Here is a 17491-nt window from a genome sequence, read left to right as displayed (position 1 = left end):
GCCAATGAGCCTGCTCTCTGTGCAAGTCTTCCCATACCCTCTCCGCAAATAAGCTCATGCCAGGTCACAGCCTGACTCCACTGCTGACTTTGCTGGCACATGAGTGCCCGCCAGTTCCTTCAGAAGCTGCTGAACAATATGAACCAGGCTTAATGATGGATGTGACTCTTGCCTGCTCCCTGAGAATTTTCTGTACTCTGCTTGGGAGATCCCATTTCCCCTCTGAAGGAAGTATGTGGCAAATGGAAGGGCATTATCCCTCCTATTTGCACTGTAACACTGGGAGTGCCAGCACATAAAAAATGGAGGGAGCCACATACCTTCTCTTTTAAAAACAAAAAGGCTAGGATGCCTTCCAAGCATAGAAACAAACTTAAGGCCAAGGCTGACATTTCAGGGATCACTGCCAGTTAATGAATAAAATTCTCTTCTTCAGCCATGCTCTGTGCATGCTGGAGAGAAGCTGGATTGTTTTCCTGCCCCAGTTCTGGGTAATTTTTGCTGCATTCACTCAGAGACATCTGTCTGCTTCATGCCGGCAGTGTAAGCTAGTGTTGAAGTTGCATCTGCTAAGGAGCCTCTCTGCTCTCTATCCTGGGGGCTATTTCAGGGCAAAAGTATCCACTAACTGCTTACTCTGAAGCATAGACTTAACAAAACCATGAACAAAGAACATAAGCCTCAAGCTCCGCATATAACTCATTGGCTGAGGCTGTGCCTGGAGAGATGGAGAGCAGTGATGGATAGCAGGGTGGCCAGGAAACATGGGCTCCACAGCACCACACCTGCACCACGGCCTTGGCAGCACAACTTGTTCCAGGGGCATCCCAATGCAAAGAAGATCTCCAGCATGTGCAGTGCCCCCCTGCAGCCCCTATTCCCAAGGGCAGCCAGGCTCTCATGGTAGCTCTGCCCACCTGGTGTCCTGGGGGGGACACACTGCTGAAAACCTTTGCAGTTCTGCTCCTTCCCTGCACCTGAATCCACGTCACATTCACCTTCCTCCCACTGCCACAGAGGCCCGCACAGTGCTCCCCAGCCTCGCAAGGGGATGTTTCACCAATCACAACTTAGAGATGCTGAATAAAATAGCAGTGAGTTCCAAAATCCACTATAAAAAGAGAAAGGGAGAAAGAAAGGACTGGGTGTGGTGTGTTTCAGGGTGTATGAATGACTGGAAACAAATCCCAGATCCCTGAAAGGTCAGAGAAAACAAGAACAAAAGGTGGGAGAAAATCACATAAGCAAGGAGGAGGTGGTGAGGAGAGGGGGTCTTGGTATTGATGTTTGAAACGGGCTCTTTAAAATGGAAGATAATGACACTGAAAATTATTCTGAGCTTTTCAAAGGCATAAATGACCAAACTGCCTCCTGACTCCTGAATTACATTATCCAGAAAGAACTTAATAGCATGTTATTATCGCTTCTCCTCGCTGACAGGATTTCGGCACTGAAAAGACAAACAAGAAGTGCATTCATAATCGCAACCGCATTCACCTCTGCGACACATTGGCCACAGCTAATTTCAGGTAAGTGTCTCAGCAGCCAGCTGGGGAGCTGAGCAGTGAGGTAATTGCCTTTGTCACTGCCTGAGAGGGACCAGCTGGATGTCCCCAGTGGCAGCCAGTGCTGAATCTCTGCTGAATGTGGGAGAAGGGCATGGCCTGAACTGCCTGATGGCAGCTGACGGGGACCTACCCCTGTGAGGCTGGCTCCAATGGGCCACAGTGCTCCCTGTCCTGGCAGGTACCTGTGAAGGGCCTGAGGCTGTGGAGATGGCAGTGGGGTCCCTTTGTCTGCTGCAGCTGCAGCTTCAGCTCCACTGGCCTGGTCAGAGCTTGTAAGAATGGGAGCAAGATAAGAAAGGCAGACATAGGGATGTGTGAGGCCAGGGAATGTGAGCAAACATCCTGGCCTGAGCTGTCGAGGGACAGCCTCTACCTTTGGCATTTGTTGTGTATGGTTACTTTTCATGACGGGCAGCCCTGAAGACAAAGGTGTTGCTGATTTCCAGAGCTGGGCAGCCTGGTCAGCCCCTCTCCCCCTGCTCCTGCCACCCCATCCCCATACCCCAGTTCAGAGGTCAGAATGCAATTTGGTCATGTTGTACTCCCTGTCGACACTCATGCTCTGGCAATAGAACCTGTCCTGTCCAATGCACTTGTCCTGGAACAGACATTGTCCTGGTATAAGTCAGGGATGACCCTGGCATCACACACCGCCATTGTGCCACTGCCTGAGGGGCACCACAAGACAGAAGTTTGCTTTGGGCTGTTCCCAAGGCTTTTCTTCCTTGTGATTTACCAATGTGTGCTACTGCAGTACAAAGCACCTCTCTCCCAGTAGGCGCCCCATCTTCTCCTGAAACCTCCCCCAACAGCCAAAGGTGGGATTGGCTGCAGCTATGGCAAGGTAGAATGGGAGCCCAGGCCAGAGGGAAAGCAACAGGGAACGGAAAGAGGCAGAGACCCATTTCTTGGGCTCTGGTGAGGAATGCTCACGCTGTCACAGGATGCAGATTGTGACCCAGCCCAGCAGGGTCCTGGGTGGAAGACCGTCCCTGCTGCAGTGCCAATGTGACAAGGCGAAGCTAAACTCCAGGGGCAGCCTTCACACAGCACTCTGTGTCCTGCCCTGATTTATGTCCCAGGTTTAACATTTCATTTCAGCAGCCATGCTCCTACACCTGCAGGCCCCTAAGCAAGTGAAGGAGGTGACTGCCAGTGACAACAACCAGTGCTGTGCTCTGCTGCCTGCCCAATACATGTTATAATTTTTTTCCCCTATAGCACAATATGGCAATTAAATAATCCTTCCCCACTCACACAGGCTGTGGAGAGAGATTACACAGTGCACCCAGAGCCACCCACGTCATCAGGGTGGGACTCCCCAGCCCAGCCTTGGCAGAAAGCTCCAGGGGATGGGCCATAGGAGTATCTGCTCCCATGGCAAAATCCAGGTGCTGCCAGGGACAGCCCACATGGCACAGCAGCACCCAAGCAGCTTTGCAGCCCTGTACCCTCCCATGGAGACTCTTACACGTCTGTCTCTTGTCCAGCCACTGCTTGGCAGAAAGCATGAATGCAGTGACCAAAGAAAACCATGGGGGAAAGACCTTGGACACACCTCCCATGAGTAAGACCATGGAGTGGTCTCTAAAATGAAGGAGTTCTATTAACCAAATAATCTGGGCAGGATAAGGACTGAAGAGCAAACTGCAGGGAGCAGCCCTTGGCCAGCAAGGGCTTTAAGGGTGACCTTGCACAGCCTGCACAGCTCTCCATCACATTCCCTGGCTTCAGTAACTCTCATTCCTTGGGTACACAATTGAATATCCAAGTATCATTTCTCCAGGGCGAGACTCTTCTCCCATAAACTGACTGTTCAGTCTACCATGCAAAGTTATCAGTGGTACCACACTTAGCTGACTTCCCACACCACATCAGTCTGCTTTCTTCCCTCTGTCTTCCTCTGGGGCTCTCTCCAGCTCACACCAATATGTTTTAGGCGCGTTGATACCCCAAAGTAAATCTCAAGTCCACATCACCTCATTGCTCAAGTCTTCGCACTGGCTGTTGCAGAACAGCTGTTTCCCTGCTCCCAGTGGCTACGTTGATGGGCTTGCCCTGCTCCAGTTTATCTGATGGTCCCATGATGCAGAAAAGCAACTGCAGTCCCAGTGCAGACTCAGTGCAGTACAGGCAGCTGTGGGACTCACTGCCCTGGGATATATGCATCTTATATTGCCAAGTTTTCCTTTCAGCCTTATCAGCATGATGGATAGTTTGGCCATGGTGAGTACTATTTTCCACACTTTCTTTAAGAGCAATATGGTATCATCAGGCTTTGTGCATGTCATTTTGTTTATTAGCTACTGTTTAGTAATCTCTTCCATCTTTGCTTTATTAAAGCTAGAGGTACTGTCAGGCTGAGGGCTGAGAGGAGGGCGGGGGCTCACAGGACAGACACCGTGGGGAGATTTCAGATGTTCATATTACAGAATCAGAAAGATGCCTATAAGTTTTGAAACTCTGGCCCCAGCTCTAACCTCCCATGTTAGTCCTGAGAAAGAGTCGGTGGGCTCAGGAGTCTGCTGCAAGGCCAACATTTAGTGTCTGCACCAAACTTCAGTTTGCTTGCAGCTGCAAGCAGAGCAGCAGAGGCTGTGTTTGCTGGTGGTGAAAATACCTATAAATGCAGGTTGGAAAGAGAGACCAAGTGCACAGAGATGATCCAGGTTACCCATGTTTGACAACCACAAATTGGGATGAGAAAGTGTCTTTTCAAAACCCTTTTAACATTCACCTTTGAGAGCTTTCAGCAAAAAGACAAGGCAGGAATGTTAAAGGGTCAAACTCCATTTGTTTGCTTGCTCTCTCGTTGATTGACTGGGAAGAGTGAGAGCTGAGCACAACTGATGGAGGAATCCCTCTTCTAACACTGCAGCACACAGCCTCCCAGCAGAGACTAATGACAATAAATAAAGCTCTGCCAAATACACTCTGCTCTTTGCCTGCTGCACATTGCCAGAAACCAGTCTGAGGGGCTGCTGGTTCCCTACCACTTTTAGTCAGAACCTTACTTGGGTAGCAGAAGTAGCAGTTGTGTGGTGGGATTTTGAAGGAGTAAAAGAACAGACATGGCCAAGAGCGGGCTGCAGGCTTGACAGTCAATGCAAATGCTAGCTGCTGGGAGCCTCTCCACAACACAGAATCCTCTGGAAATGAGGGTCTCACTGTGGGATGAGCTTTTACTCATAGATGTTAGTGAGACCCAGACAGTCCTCTAGTCAGCATATCCAGCCATGAACGAGAGAAAGGCATTTGCAAAGGCAGCTACAAGATGAGGATGTGCAGTTGGTGACCATTGCTGGAGGGTCTCTGGGATTTTAACTGGGTGCACCAGGCCAGTCTTCTGAGTAGAGCTCTACTTGTGATGAGAACAAGATAGGTTCACCCATGCCAGCCAGCCTACAAGCTATAAGTGCCTGAGCAAGGCACTGATTCAGCCAGATTACTCACATGAGCAAAGATTAGTCATATACAGGCTGTAGGACAAATATTCCAGGGCCCCTGTGAGTGACTCCTTGTCGACTCAAGAATCTCGTCACTGCAATTACCACCACTCCATTCCCTGACGCCATCATACAACCCAGAAGTCAAGGGAATATCTGACCTCTCATTGCACAGGTTGGGGACAAGCTTTGAAAGGACATTTAGTCTTGACAGGGTTTCTTTTTTTGCTCTTAGCAAAGATGGGAGAGCACATCACTCCTGCTGTTGCCCCCATAGTAGGAAGGGCTCAGAGAGCTAATGCCAGGGTCAGGCAATTGACTGCACAAGGAGACCAAAAACCCACAATCAGTAATTCACTATCCACAACTCTGCCAATCACACACAACTTTTTGGCAGTGCCGAGACAGTGCTATGCCTACACTCTTGCACATGTACGCAGTCACTGTCATAAGCCACATGTCTGCAGTCACCAACCCATCGTGCCCAAGCCCACCTGCAGTCAGGTACCTCTTCTGGATTACATCCTTTCCCTCTCCCACAAAGCCAGCAAGAAAATCAGTTCCTCAGGGACTCACACACACACTCGCACTCTGTCCCTTGCTTCCCTTCCCAAGCAAATGGACTCACTTCAAGGTGGGGTCTTACACCTGTGCAAGCTGGGAAACTGCATGGAAACTGGGAGAGTGAATGGCCTTCTTGCAGCTTGCACCAGGCATAGTCTGGTGCCTGAGTAACAACCCTCAGCTTAGCAAGATTTCTGGCAGTAGAGGGAAATTCCCATCCTGTCCTTCAGGTCCCCTTTCACCAAGACAGTCTCTGAGAAAGCTGAAATGATGTAAGCAGTCACCTCCATCCACCCTTCCTGGCTAAAGGAATTCTCACAAGCAGCAGAGACATCTCCCAGGATCCTAAATATGTCTCACATAAAGCAGGTCTCTGGGTGAGACTTTCTGGTAGCTGTCCCATAACTGCAGAATCAGTCATCAGACCTGTCACTTGCACCACTGAGCAAATGGCAGGTTTTTGTCTGAGGCAGAAGCAGTTGAAACATCACAGGCAGTGATGAGGTGAATGCTCAGTGTGCGGCATGGGGTGGTGATGTCTCACATGTGCTGCAGCCCATTCCCACAGGCAGGGAGGAGTCAGGCTCAGCATGGATATGGGATATGGGTGGCAAGGTGTGGTGTGTCCTTCCCAGTAGAATAATGCCTGCTCTTCCATCCCATCCCAACACACATCTGACGCAGCACCAGAGGACGTGGAACAAACCTCTTGGATAGAGGAAAGACCAAGCGGTCCTTTCATTTGGCTAGCAAGGAATTGCCAGCACTGCCTGGCATCATTCATTCAGTGGAGAAATAGAAACAGGACTGAGGTTAGAGGCCCAAACATAACTCTGAGTGCACAGCCAGGCATCCCTCCCCCAAAGGTCACATTTATTTTGTTGCGTGGCAGTATTGTACAGTACACATACATTACCAGCAGTTTCAGAGCCCTGGTTTGTCATTCTAACTGCCTTCCCTGAATTTCAGAAAAGAGGCAAGACCATTGTCCCCTTCCTCCACTTTACCTGCAAGGAAACAGGCCAGGAAAAGTCCGAAAACACAAATGCACTTGCTGACAGGACTGGAGATGGACCTCAGAAAGTCGAAGTCCTAGTCCACCACTCTCATCATTTGTGTCCCCTTTCCCGGGTGCTGGGAGAGGAAGCCCTAGTGACAGCTTTCCACAGGGTCTCACTCCTCTGAGAGGAAGTGAACACACCTGAACAGAAATCAGACTAAGAAGATTGCTCACACTAATATACACCCTATTGCATTTTAAAGGGACTTACCACCTCCCTCTAAGAATCTGACAAATGTTTTGGGGCATTCTAGGTAGGGTCGGGATTCTCTTAAGTTCTGTAAGATTGTTTAAGAAAGAGCCGAGGAGAGGTATTTGCTTCCAGTGCAGTCCACTGGAATCTGAGTGGAACTTACCCTGCTCAGATGGGGAAATAAAGTATCCTGTCCTTCCTGGCACAAGGTATCACATGATACCTCCTTTTCCTAAACCATGAAACAGTTGAGCTCTGGTACCAACTCAACCTCTCAGCACCACAGAGGAAGCTAACGCTGTAGGATGCAAGGACAGTGCAGTGTGTAATGTGGAGTAAGACCCAAAAATAGAAAGTCAGAAAGGCAAATGTGCCATGGAGAGCAGAAGGCAGGGAGGGAGCACCCGATCCTCTCCCACCAGTTCATGTCAGTATGTGGAATGGTGCATTCGTCTCAGGAGAGCAATGACCCAGTTCCCCAGCTGGGACCCCTTCAGCCACAGGAAGAGTTCATACAAGTTGATCTGCCACAGGCTCAGGGCTTCTGTGAGTGAGATCTGGGCCCTCCTGTAAAGCGAGAGACTCTTGCTCCTCTGGTACCTAGAAAGAGAAAAACGTCTGCATTAGATCCAGCAGGATACAGCCCAGGGGGAAGGAGGCCTGTTCTACATCTTCAGTAAATCTCACCTTCCTCGGGGGAGGGTAACATCCTACATCTGGAGAATCCCCAAGAAGCACGGATTTTCTCCAAATAGTGCTTCTGAGGAGCTGGGGACTGCCTTCTAGAATGAATCTGGCAGAAGAGACAGCCTACTCCCTTGTGAAGCCAGTTCTCTTGCTGGCAGTCCTGGGTCATGGCATCCTCTGCTTCTATGCCCAGCTTCACTTCAGCTAAGAGGGACAGTTGCACACTCCTATAGCTTTTCCCAGTAGCACACTTGTAAGAGTCCAGAAATCCTAACACACTGATTCCAGGAAAAGTATTTCTTCACCCTTCTTTAGAAGCAGAGGCTAATTGGGCTTCATAGGTCCCTCATCAGCCAGAGAAATAACTGTAATTTCATCTGCAAGGAGGAAGAATCTGAGGCAGAAGTGCATTGACTCGTAAGACTCACAGATGGAAATCACTTGCATGACTCCTGTTTGTGGCTTTTAAAAATCAGCCTGATCTTCACAGTCAGCCCTAGCCCCTCAATCAGGCTGTAACGGGCAGGAAGCCCCTTCACCACCTCTAGGGGGCCAAATCCCAAACCCTTACCTTAAGGCCTCCAAATCTATCCTCAGCCCCAGGGTGACAGATTTGTCCTCTGGAGAGGCTGATGGACGTGAGAACACCACAGACAGAGGCTGAGATGTGTAACTTAGCAAGGGTAGGACCATAGCAGATGGGATAATGAGGGGGAGAGATCCACAGCGAAGAGTAAGAAGTCAAGAGGTCAAGTCAGAGCCTTATCATGCCCCCTGAGTGGCGGGCTCTAATAAGCTTTAATGGTTTTGCCCAATCCTCTGTTCATAGGCCCAGGAGCTGCAGGTAATCTCAGGCTGCACCTTCAGTTTCTGCCTGAGCTACACTGAAAGAGTAATGGTCCCCAGCTCATGCCCTGCTGTGAAGCCCCATGATCTGGACCTCAACTCACATACTGACCCCTTGGCTTCTTGACCTCAGTCTTCAGTCTTGTCACCTGCTTGACAACCACTGGACCAGATTTACAGACTTTCTCATTTGTTCTTAGACCTGCCCCGTCACCATGATGCTGCCTTATGATACAGACTTTTGATTGGACCTGACTACCATCTCAGGGTCTGTCTTGCTTGCCTTGGTCAACTGCCAGGGACTGGGCCCTGACTGGCCTGCTGGACCTGGGATCCCCCTCAGCTCCTGGACCACAGGTTCAGTCACCTCCCGCTGCTCCCTGTCTGACCTCTGGTGCCTGGAGAAGAGACTCACGTGGAAACGGCTCTGATGCAGCAGCGAGACATGTTGAGGAAGGAGCTGGCACTGGCCCGTGTGTGCAGGGCTGACTCAATCCCCCTTAACAAGTCATTGGTCTTCAGCAGCAGCAGCATCTGGCGAGGGACATTGTTGAGGAGCTGGGTGATCTGGGGTAAGTAAGCAGCAGCATTGGATCGGATCTCCATGTCCTGTGGCCAGCCAGGTCATGTCAGGGAGAAAGGAGAGAGAAGTTGAGAGTGCATGGGAAATCCAGGACCAGATGCATCTGAGATTTGGCAGGAAGAAACAGTGTTTTTACAGACCACGACTAGGCCAGAAGCTAAAGAGCTCTGTCCTCTTCTCCAGACACCGGGCTGTCTCAAGCACTCAGAGCAGTCACAGATCACTCTTACCATGTCCCACCTGCCCCTCAGTGAGATAGTCCTATGCCCTCCTCACTGGAAGGATTTATAGGCTCTCACTGCTATCTCAGTTCTTGGCCCCAAGCAGCCTACAGCAACCATATCTCAGTACTGCCCTTGGAGACTTCTGACTGAGTCTCACCTCACCGGCCCCAAAATGGGCAGAGCTGCAGGCAGCACAGGACTGCTCAGGAAGGTGGGAGCATGCTGCAAAGACAACCAGGTCACTCCTTTTTGCTGTCCCATGAAACTGAGGGCCTCTATGCTATACAGATTAAGGTGTTTCCAAGGCCTAGTTTAGTCCTCTGCCCTCAACACAACTCAGCAGATCTGAGAAAGCATTATGCAGTTAAGCATCACAATAACCCAAAAGATCAAAAACTGTCATCTCTCAGATCTAGATCTATATCCTATCTGACAGCAGCCAGCAGCAGATGTTTAAGGAAAGAGTGTAAGTCCAAGGCAGGCAAAGGGTGATCCTTCATGTTCCCTGCTTCTCCAGATTCCAACAATCATATTGCCCACTGTAAGAACCCAGTGATAACTTACAGGCTACAGCCTAAGCCACTTAAGATGGGCTCCCCTCCAAACATGAGCCACCACAGCATGCAACACAGCCAGCCCCACCACTTCTGCCTGGTTTTAGATCTGAGAGTTCCCTCACCATCCCAGTAAATGTAGCACAGTGTGGTGGGGAGTTGATCCCATATGCATACCATGTCCCTACCTCTTCCTACAGAGGCCATGACACGAATCAGCAAATTCAAATAGAAGTCTCTGGAACATCTGAAATCTCCAAAATCCAGCAGGACACATGCAGAGAGCAGTAAATAACTTCTTGCACGAGGGAGACTCCTTTGTGGGAAACAACAGCTCTAAAACCTTCTCTCCTCTGGAATAAGGGATGGCCTATATTTCATTATGTGAGATCTCACACTCGCTCTTTGTGAACTTCAAACTTATTAGAAAGGAACGGACTTGCACAAACTGAGTGTGCAAGTAGTGATGGTCAGAGACGTACACATCTCACACACTACCATGGTTGCTTTGCTGCTGACAAACAAATCTTTGTGTCCTTCTGCCTCTGTCACTGACCAAAAATACAAAGCTTCAGCAAGAAGATGCTTAGCTTTTCTAAATGTTAAATGTTTTGTTCCATTATTTGTTGGCAGAAAACTCCTCCCTGATTATCTCTTATCCCGTATCCCAGCCAGCATCACTGCAGAGTCTACTTTATTTTCCACACATTATGTTTTCTTTTCTATTTCTTTTCTTTTTATTTTTAGCTCCAGCTGCTTGTCCACATCACAAAACAACCACATGATCTGTCATCAGAGCTGTCATTTTCTGTCAAGGGCAAACCCTGTGCGCAGAGGAAGAAATGAGCTATGCCACAGGACCTGAGAAAAGCCCCTTGGCTGCAGTTGCTGAGGCTGCTTCAGGATAGAGCAAAACGCATCTTAAAATCAGATGAGATGAGGCCAGCAGCCACCCTGAGCGATCAGCTGCCTGGCCTTGGCTTACTGCAGGAACAACTACACTTATGGCAATTCTCATACATTTGCCCAGCCTGCATCTAAAACTCTCCAGCAGCATGGCTCAAAGCTTTCCCAGAACATCTGCACTAGCATTTCAATGGCTTTGCCATTAGATCTGGCTTTTCTCATGTTCAGTTGAATTTAAACCCATGATTTCTTGTCCTCTTTGCAGCACTCTTTAAGAGATTCTCATATCACTTCTACAATTCTCCTCAATCTGCCTTTTCTTTTTTCTGCCCTAACTTGCTCAGACTTACCTCCTGGGTTGCACCTGCTTGACCACTAGTCCTTGTAGGTTCCTATTGAACTTGCCCCAGTTTCATCAAACCTTTCTCAAGATGCAGTGCCCCAGACTGGGTACAGCGCTACAGATAAGATTTTGTTTCAGGAGGGTTGCTTCCTTGTCTCACAGGCTACTGTCATGTCGCTACATCTTCAAGCACACTCTGTGGACTTCTATGCTGATGGTACCTGCCTACACAGCACTCAGCTCTTGCTGCTGATAAAATCTTTCAAATTCACCTCTAAAGTAAGGGCAAACAGCAACTCATTTCCTAATGCTACAGCAAATCTCCTCAGCTCCCCATTATCTGCTGCAGGATTATCTAGTTTCAGCATTAATTGTGTCATGTAAGCAAAGACGACAGAGCTGGTTCCATACACGCAATTCAACTCAATGACAAAGTTCATTAGCACACACAAGGCACCAAGCAGCTGCTGCTACACCTCTGGCATAATCTTCACAAGTTGGTTGAGAATAAACATTGCTCACTAGCTCAGATTCAATGATGGCTTTCTAGTATTAGAGTCAGCTCTGTGCCAATTCACTTTTGTGCCTCTGAATTTTTTTCTGGAGCTACCAGCTCCAGAACTCACCAGATCAAGTACAGATCTGCTAGACAGTCACTATATTATTTCTGATGTACAGGAAATTAATTCAGGTAGGAAGCAATCAAATTACTGGGGGGGGAAGTCCATTACCCAAGGTATCTGACCTCCTCATTGCTATGGATAATGGTAAGCCAGTGCAGCAAATTCTGCCACATCCATCAAAATGAGGGAATCTTCAGAAGAGAATTTCATAGGACAATATTATAACGCCACTTAAATGAATTTTGTCCTCTCTACTACAAATTGTGTGCAGATAAAAGCAAACCATAGGATACAACATGCTTCTACTCACAGACACTAGTCCATTGGGTGAAATCTCATATGTCCCTCTCTAAAAACAGCACAATTGACAGGGGCTGCTACTATTCTTAAGGAGGTGTGTGTGTGTCAGGTGTGTGAGGAGGCATGAGAAGGATCCCAGCATGCGTGGATATGAAAGGGTGGAGAACATAAGTGGCAATTTCCTAGATTTGTAGTGATTGAGTTGACAGGATCTGCAGTTAAGCAACCTTGACTCCAAGTTAATAGGGTTTCTGATTGGGAGGTAATTTCCAGGAGTTTTTAGGAGTTTGTATCAGTGCTGATAGTCATTTACATGAATAGTGATAATGCATTATCCTTCTCATGTCTTCCCGCTAAGCCTTTATGTCTCCTCTACCTTATCCTAGCCTCCTTGATGGTTTCCTGCACAGCTGCATTCAACATTTTTTTAAGAAAAGGACAATCTACAAATGTTTCCCCTGCTAGAAATGGTGAACACTTAGGCATTAAAATATGATACAAAATTTAAGCAGCCCATGATAAGTGAATCTCGGAAATTAAGTTCAGCTACTATAAAACACATTGCAGGAGGAGTCCTGGCTTTTTCTAGCTCAGCTATCACTGAAAAAATTTCTACAGGGTTGCCAGGGGTTGCCCAGCACTGCTGCAGTATCAGTGTTGCAAGTACCTGAGGAGAAGGAAGGGCACACGTTAGGGAAGGACACACAGGACCTACCTCGCTGGCTGAGACTGGTGACTGGTCAATGCCCCTGTTGACAGACTCCCAAGATCTGGCAGTCAGCATGCAGGCGAAGAGAGGGTACAAATCCCCTGCCCCGAGCCGCCGGCTGTACTTCTGCACCCTCTTCATATCGGCCTTGATGAGGGCCTGCCAAAGGCGGCAGTAGTCCATGCGGAATGACTCGCTCAGCACCTGGGTAGGGAGACATGGCCCCTCAGAAGCCCACAGAGGACAGGAGACTGGGGGAAAGTCTTGTGTCCCTTAGCTGAGCTCTATCCCCCATTTCAGAGTCAGAAAATATCCTTGGAGGGTTATGGGAGTAACACGAAAAATGTATTCATATGTGCTCAGAGGGGCAAGGCTGCAGCTGGGTGTGCTCTTTCAGCCTGATGCCCAAAGGCAGCCTCGCAAGATTCCTAAAGCCCCCCATAGCTACATACCTGGTAGAGCCCATGGTCCAGGAGGATAATGTGGGCCTTGCCAGAGGTTGGGCATTTCTTCACTAGCACGTTGCCTGGGTGTGGGTCACAGTGCACAAAGCCATTCACAAAGATCATTTCGCTGTAGAGCTTCCCCAAGTTGCGAGAGATCTGTGAGGAGACAGAGATGGTCACACACTGCCACCAACAGCAGGGTGCCTGCCAGGGAGGCAGCCTCCACATGCCAGTCCTACAGGGAGAAGGGTCTGCCGGTGTCCCCATGCAGAGCTCCTGCAGCTCCTCACACTGACAAATGCACAGCATGGCTGCTGGCATCTACCAGTAGCAGGATGACCCAGGGCATTGAGGGAAGGATCCATGCAAGGAGAACCATAAAGGTGTTTGTGGGATCAAGGGTTATTTAAGAACACTTGTCTGGCATAAAAAAGAGAAAATACCTGGGGGTAGGAATGAGGTTTCTGGTAATGAGGAGGAAAGTAGGACAGGAGAAAGGGAAGAGAAGGCACAGAAATTACTGCTGGGGTGGGTGAGACTGCTTGGAGGAAGTCTCAGGTGTTTCTATCCATGAATGGCAGCAGGACCCAGCAGAGAAGGGGTGAGGGGAGACTCAGCCTATTAATCTCATCACCAGAATGACCATGGGTTCCCTCTTCCATCTCTCCATCACACTGTCCCCCCCCTTTCCCTCTTCTTTTCCTCAGAACCATACTAAGCTGATTTGCAATGTCTGTGAAGATGAAGCAGCACAGAAAGGTTGTTTAAATCATCCTGTCACTGCTGTGTCCCTCCATGCTACTGCTCCTTATCACTAAGAGATGTTATTAAAGTTAAAAACCTCCTAGGAGCAAGCAAACATCCCAGGGGCACAGAATCAATCCCTTGCCATGCACTACCACAGCAGCCTTGCCCTGACATCCCACTGCCAGCCCTCCCTGCCATCCCAGAGCAGCACTGCTACACAGCAGAGTGCTGAACAAGCAATTAAAAGACAATTGTTATAAATTATTCCAAGCATGTCTCCAGACACCCTGTTTAAGCAGCAAACTGGCAGCTGTCACCATAAGCAGAGGTGGTAGAAGAGTTAACAGGGATACTAATGACAGCTCACCCTGCAGAAAACCAGCCAGTCAGGCAAGGGCTTGCTTTACCCACCTCTGAAATGCAGCCACCTCTGGGAAAAGTGTTCATTATGAATAGTGCCCAAGTAACTACAAATGAGGAGAAAGGACAGGAAACCTTCCTGCTGCACACCAACAGGGATGGCTGTAGGATCACATGAAACAATACTCTGTCCCTCAAGTGTGACACTGCTGAGTCATGGTGAATGCTGGCCCCATGCTGAATCACCCACACAGGTGGCACAGCACAGCCCTGTGATCTCCCGAAGTGCAGCATCCCTAATGTCACACTGGTGTTATTTTAAGTACTCACTGAGGGAAGTTATGTTTCCCTTCTGAATTACCAGCAGAGATCACTGGAGCCATGAAGTGACCCTTATAGGTCTCCTAGATCAACAAGCTCTAAAATTAGATAGGACCAAAGTATACCAGGTGCTGTGATCTCCTAGAAGAGCTGAGAAGCACTTGCTGACAGTCCAAGGACATGCAGATAGTCTGTTTTAAGCCAGTCACTCGTTCACACAACCTCCCAGGGATCTGCATACCAGAAGGAATGGACTTGGACCTCATGACTGATCATAGCATCAAACTCAACACTACTGCAGACATGGGGTAAACCACATTCTGCCCTCCCCACCTCAGCTGTTTGCTCTCCCGGAACATGGAAGAGCACAGAATTATTGAAGATGAGGACCTGGGGACAATCTGGGGCACAACATGATGCCTCATGCCCATTAAATACAAGTCCGGACAAGGGCTGGCAGTTCTGCAAACCTGTTGGTTGGTTCATGGCTGAAGGGATTGTGCAATCTCCATCCTTGGAGGTTTTAAAGACCTGACTGACTAACACCCTGAGTAAGCTGGTCTGACCTCATAACTGACCCTGCCTTAGAAGAAGATTTGATAAAAGACTTCCTGAGGTCCCTTCCAATCCCAAATATTGTAGGATCCTACAAAAACACCTCTCACCAGGTTATCCATGCTACCCTCGTAACAGCATCTTATGATACAGCTGCAGGCTCCAAGTGCAAAGAAGGCCCCCACTCCTGAGTCACCCTCAGCAGACAGGTTACTACACAGATCTATCGTCATAGCCTTTTGCAGCCCAGGATGCAACAGCAAAGCAGCTCAGGATTCATGTTGCCATAAAAACGGAGGGGTTACAGGCCTGCTCAGACACTCAGGCTGAGTCAGGGATACAAGACAATCTTCACTGCAATATCCACATCCTCTCTCCCTTCCCTGCTGTACTTATATTTACCTCTTCCCCAGCACGCAACTTTGAGTTTCTCCAGTATCTTCACTGAAACTAAACCTTATAGCTTCTTTAAGACAGATGAATGCATTCTGTATTATTTCATTAGCATACAGGAGATATTTTACAGGTATTTATGATATAAGCATATAAACAATCTTTAGAAAAAATTTACCTAGTGTAAGAGATGGAGCTGTGCTGCACACTAAAATATTTTTACGTATTTTTGTCTGCTGACATACCTCTAAAAGAGGACACAAATTAAATTAAGATAGAAAGCACCAATACCATCAAACTGTAAATAAAACAGGAAGCTTTACACTCTAGAGCTTAGATTGTAATATGTGGGTAGTGACCTATTATTATAATTCAGATAAAAGGAGTTGATGTTTCTTGAGAAAAGGTTTAGGAAAAAAAACATGAAACCTTTATATACATTAATTCTCCAGTACTGTGCCTTGTCCCTATGGGCCCTTATTCCACTCTTATTAGGAAGGTCACTGGATAAATAACACTACAGAATTCACTTTGGAAGAATGCAGCTAGGTGAAATGAGAAAAGAGACGTATGAAAACCTCTGCTCAGAAGAAGGGAGGAATTCAGCAAGCATTTAGGCTGTGTAAGACCTCAGGGTGAAGGTGCATCACAAATTAGACAAAAGGTTGCAATGATTTACAAAAGCAAAGACTAAAGTTAACACACAGGCTTTTTATTATGACACAGAGAGGTCATCAGTCCTTTCCCTGTTTATCATCCAACACAATGGGGTCTTTATCATTACCAGCATCCCTCAGCATTGTTCTGCTGCACATTGTAAAAAAAATAATAATCACCCTTGGAATTCTGCATTCACTTCCAGACATCTCATTAACAGAAAGATGCAGACTACACAGAGGGAGTTCAGAGAAAGCAAACAAATGAGCAAGATGCAGGAGGCACTTACTTGGGACAAAGATTAAAAGAGTTGAAGATTCCAAAGTTGGCTAAGGATGGCAGAGAAGGGGAATCTATCACAGTTAGGAGGTTTGAAAAGCAAGGAAGCAGAAGCATTTGTAGTTCTGAACGCGCTACAAGAAATACAACTAGGCAAAAGGGGGTGTTACCAAGAATAGCATAATTTAGGCATAACACATAAGGACAAAGAGCTGAGCTTGATATGTCAGGATGACATCAGGCTCTGGCTCTGGCCAGAGGCATGTCCTATTGCCAGAAGGTGTGTTATTGCTTAAAAGAAGTTCCATTTGCCTGTCTGTGCTGCAGCAGAACATGATGACTACAGTCAACAAGTGAGCCTGTGGCCTTACTAGTCAATGCAAATAGCAATCTGCCATTGCCAAATATGTGACATGACCATGACACTGTGTCAGACAAACCGCACATTTTCAGCCCAGTGTTTTCATTTTGAAAAAAACAGAGCTGAGGAAGAAACAGATTGTAGACAACAATCAAACACTGGAGTGACAAATACATGTAAAACAGCCAGACTTGGAGTAACTCTTCACCAGCCTAAGCACATGAAGTTCATTCTATGTACTCAATATGGCAAGGATGCTACATGTAACAAACTATCCTACCTGAGTTACAAGCCAGTACAGCAGAAAATAACAATGTAGTGCAGATATTAAGGGTTGTTACTGTACAGTATCATACAGTCTCTCTATAAACTGGTCAAGTTCACTGGAAATATGTAAGACAGAAAGCACAACGTTGGAGGCTGTTCCAAAAATGTACCCTTTAGATGGTCAGAACCTTACCCCTAAATCCCAGCCTGATTTTAATGATGTCCAATTTAAATTATTTCCTTAGCTATCATAATCCTAGAGTTTAACTAGTTCCATCTCTCTCCAGTATTTACTACTCCAATGTGTCCACCACTCAGATAATAATCAGCATAAATACAGAAGAAATATCACCCCATTTCTACAGGATGCTCCTTTACCAGGTGTGTCCTATGTGTCAACCTGCTTTTACACAGTTGCACTGCACAGGAAACACACACTCCATGATTTACTAATGTCCCAAAGTTAATTCTAATATGTCGCTTTCCTCTGATAAACTCC

The 17491-nt window shown here is 47.6% G+C and overlaps 1 protein-coding gene across 8 annotated transcripts in view; it reads right to left on the bottom strand.

Annotated features, from left to right (window-relative positions):
* Positions 1-6429: 6429 nt before the first annotated feature.
* Positions 6430-17491, bottom strand: part of ADCK1 (aarF domain containing kinase 1) — an 80821-nt gene continuing 69759 nt past the window's right edge. For all 8 annotated transcript variants that reach the window (XM_027720140.2, XM_039389693.1, XM_039389695.1 and 5 more), the window contains 4 exons: positions 13059-13208; positions 12613-12810; positions 8780-8973; positions 6430-7431 (listed from right to left, as the gene is read on the bottom strand). In XM_027720140.2, coding sequence (XP_027575941.1) covers positions 7260-7431; positions 8780-8973; positions 12613-12810; positions 13059-13208 — 714 coding nt within the window. In that variant the 3' untranslated portion in view covers positions 6430-7259. The remainder of the gene's footprint in view (positions 7432-8779; positions 8974-12612; positions 12811-13058; positions 13209-17491) is intronic.

This window comes from Pipra filicauda, unplaced genomic scaffold, assembly GCF_003945595.2.
Source record: "Pipra filicauda isolate LSUMZ 115617 unplaced genomic scaffold, ASM394559v2 scaffold75_size2874737_pilon, whole genome shotgun sequence".
Lineage (NCBI taxonomy): Eukaryota > Metazoa > Chordata > Aves > Passeriformes > Pipridae > Pipra > Pipra filicauda.
This window is presented reverse-complemented; position numbering and strand designations above follow the sequence as displayed.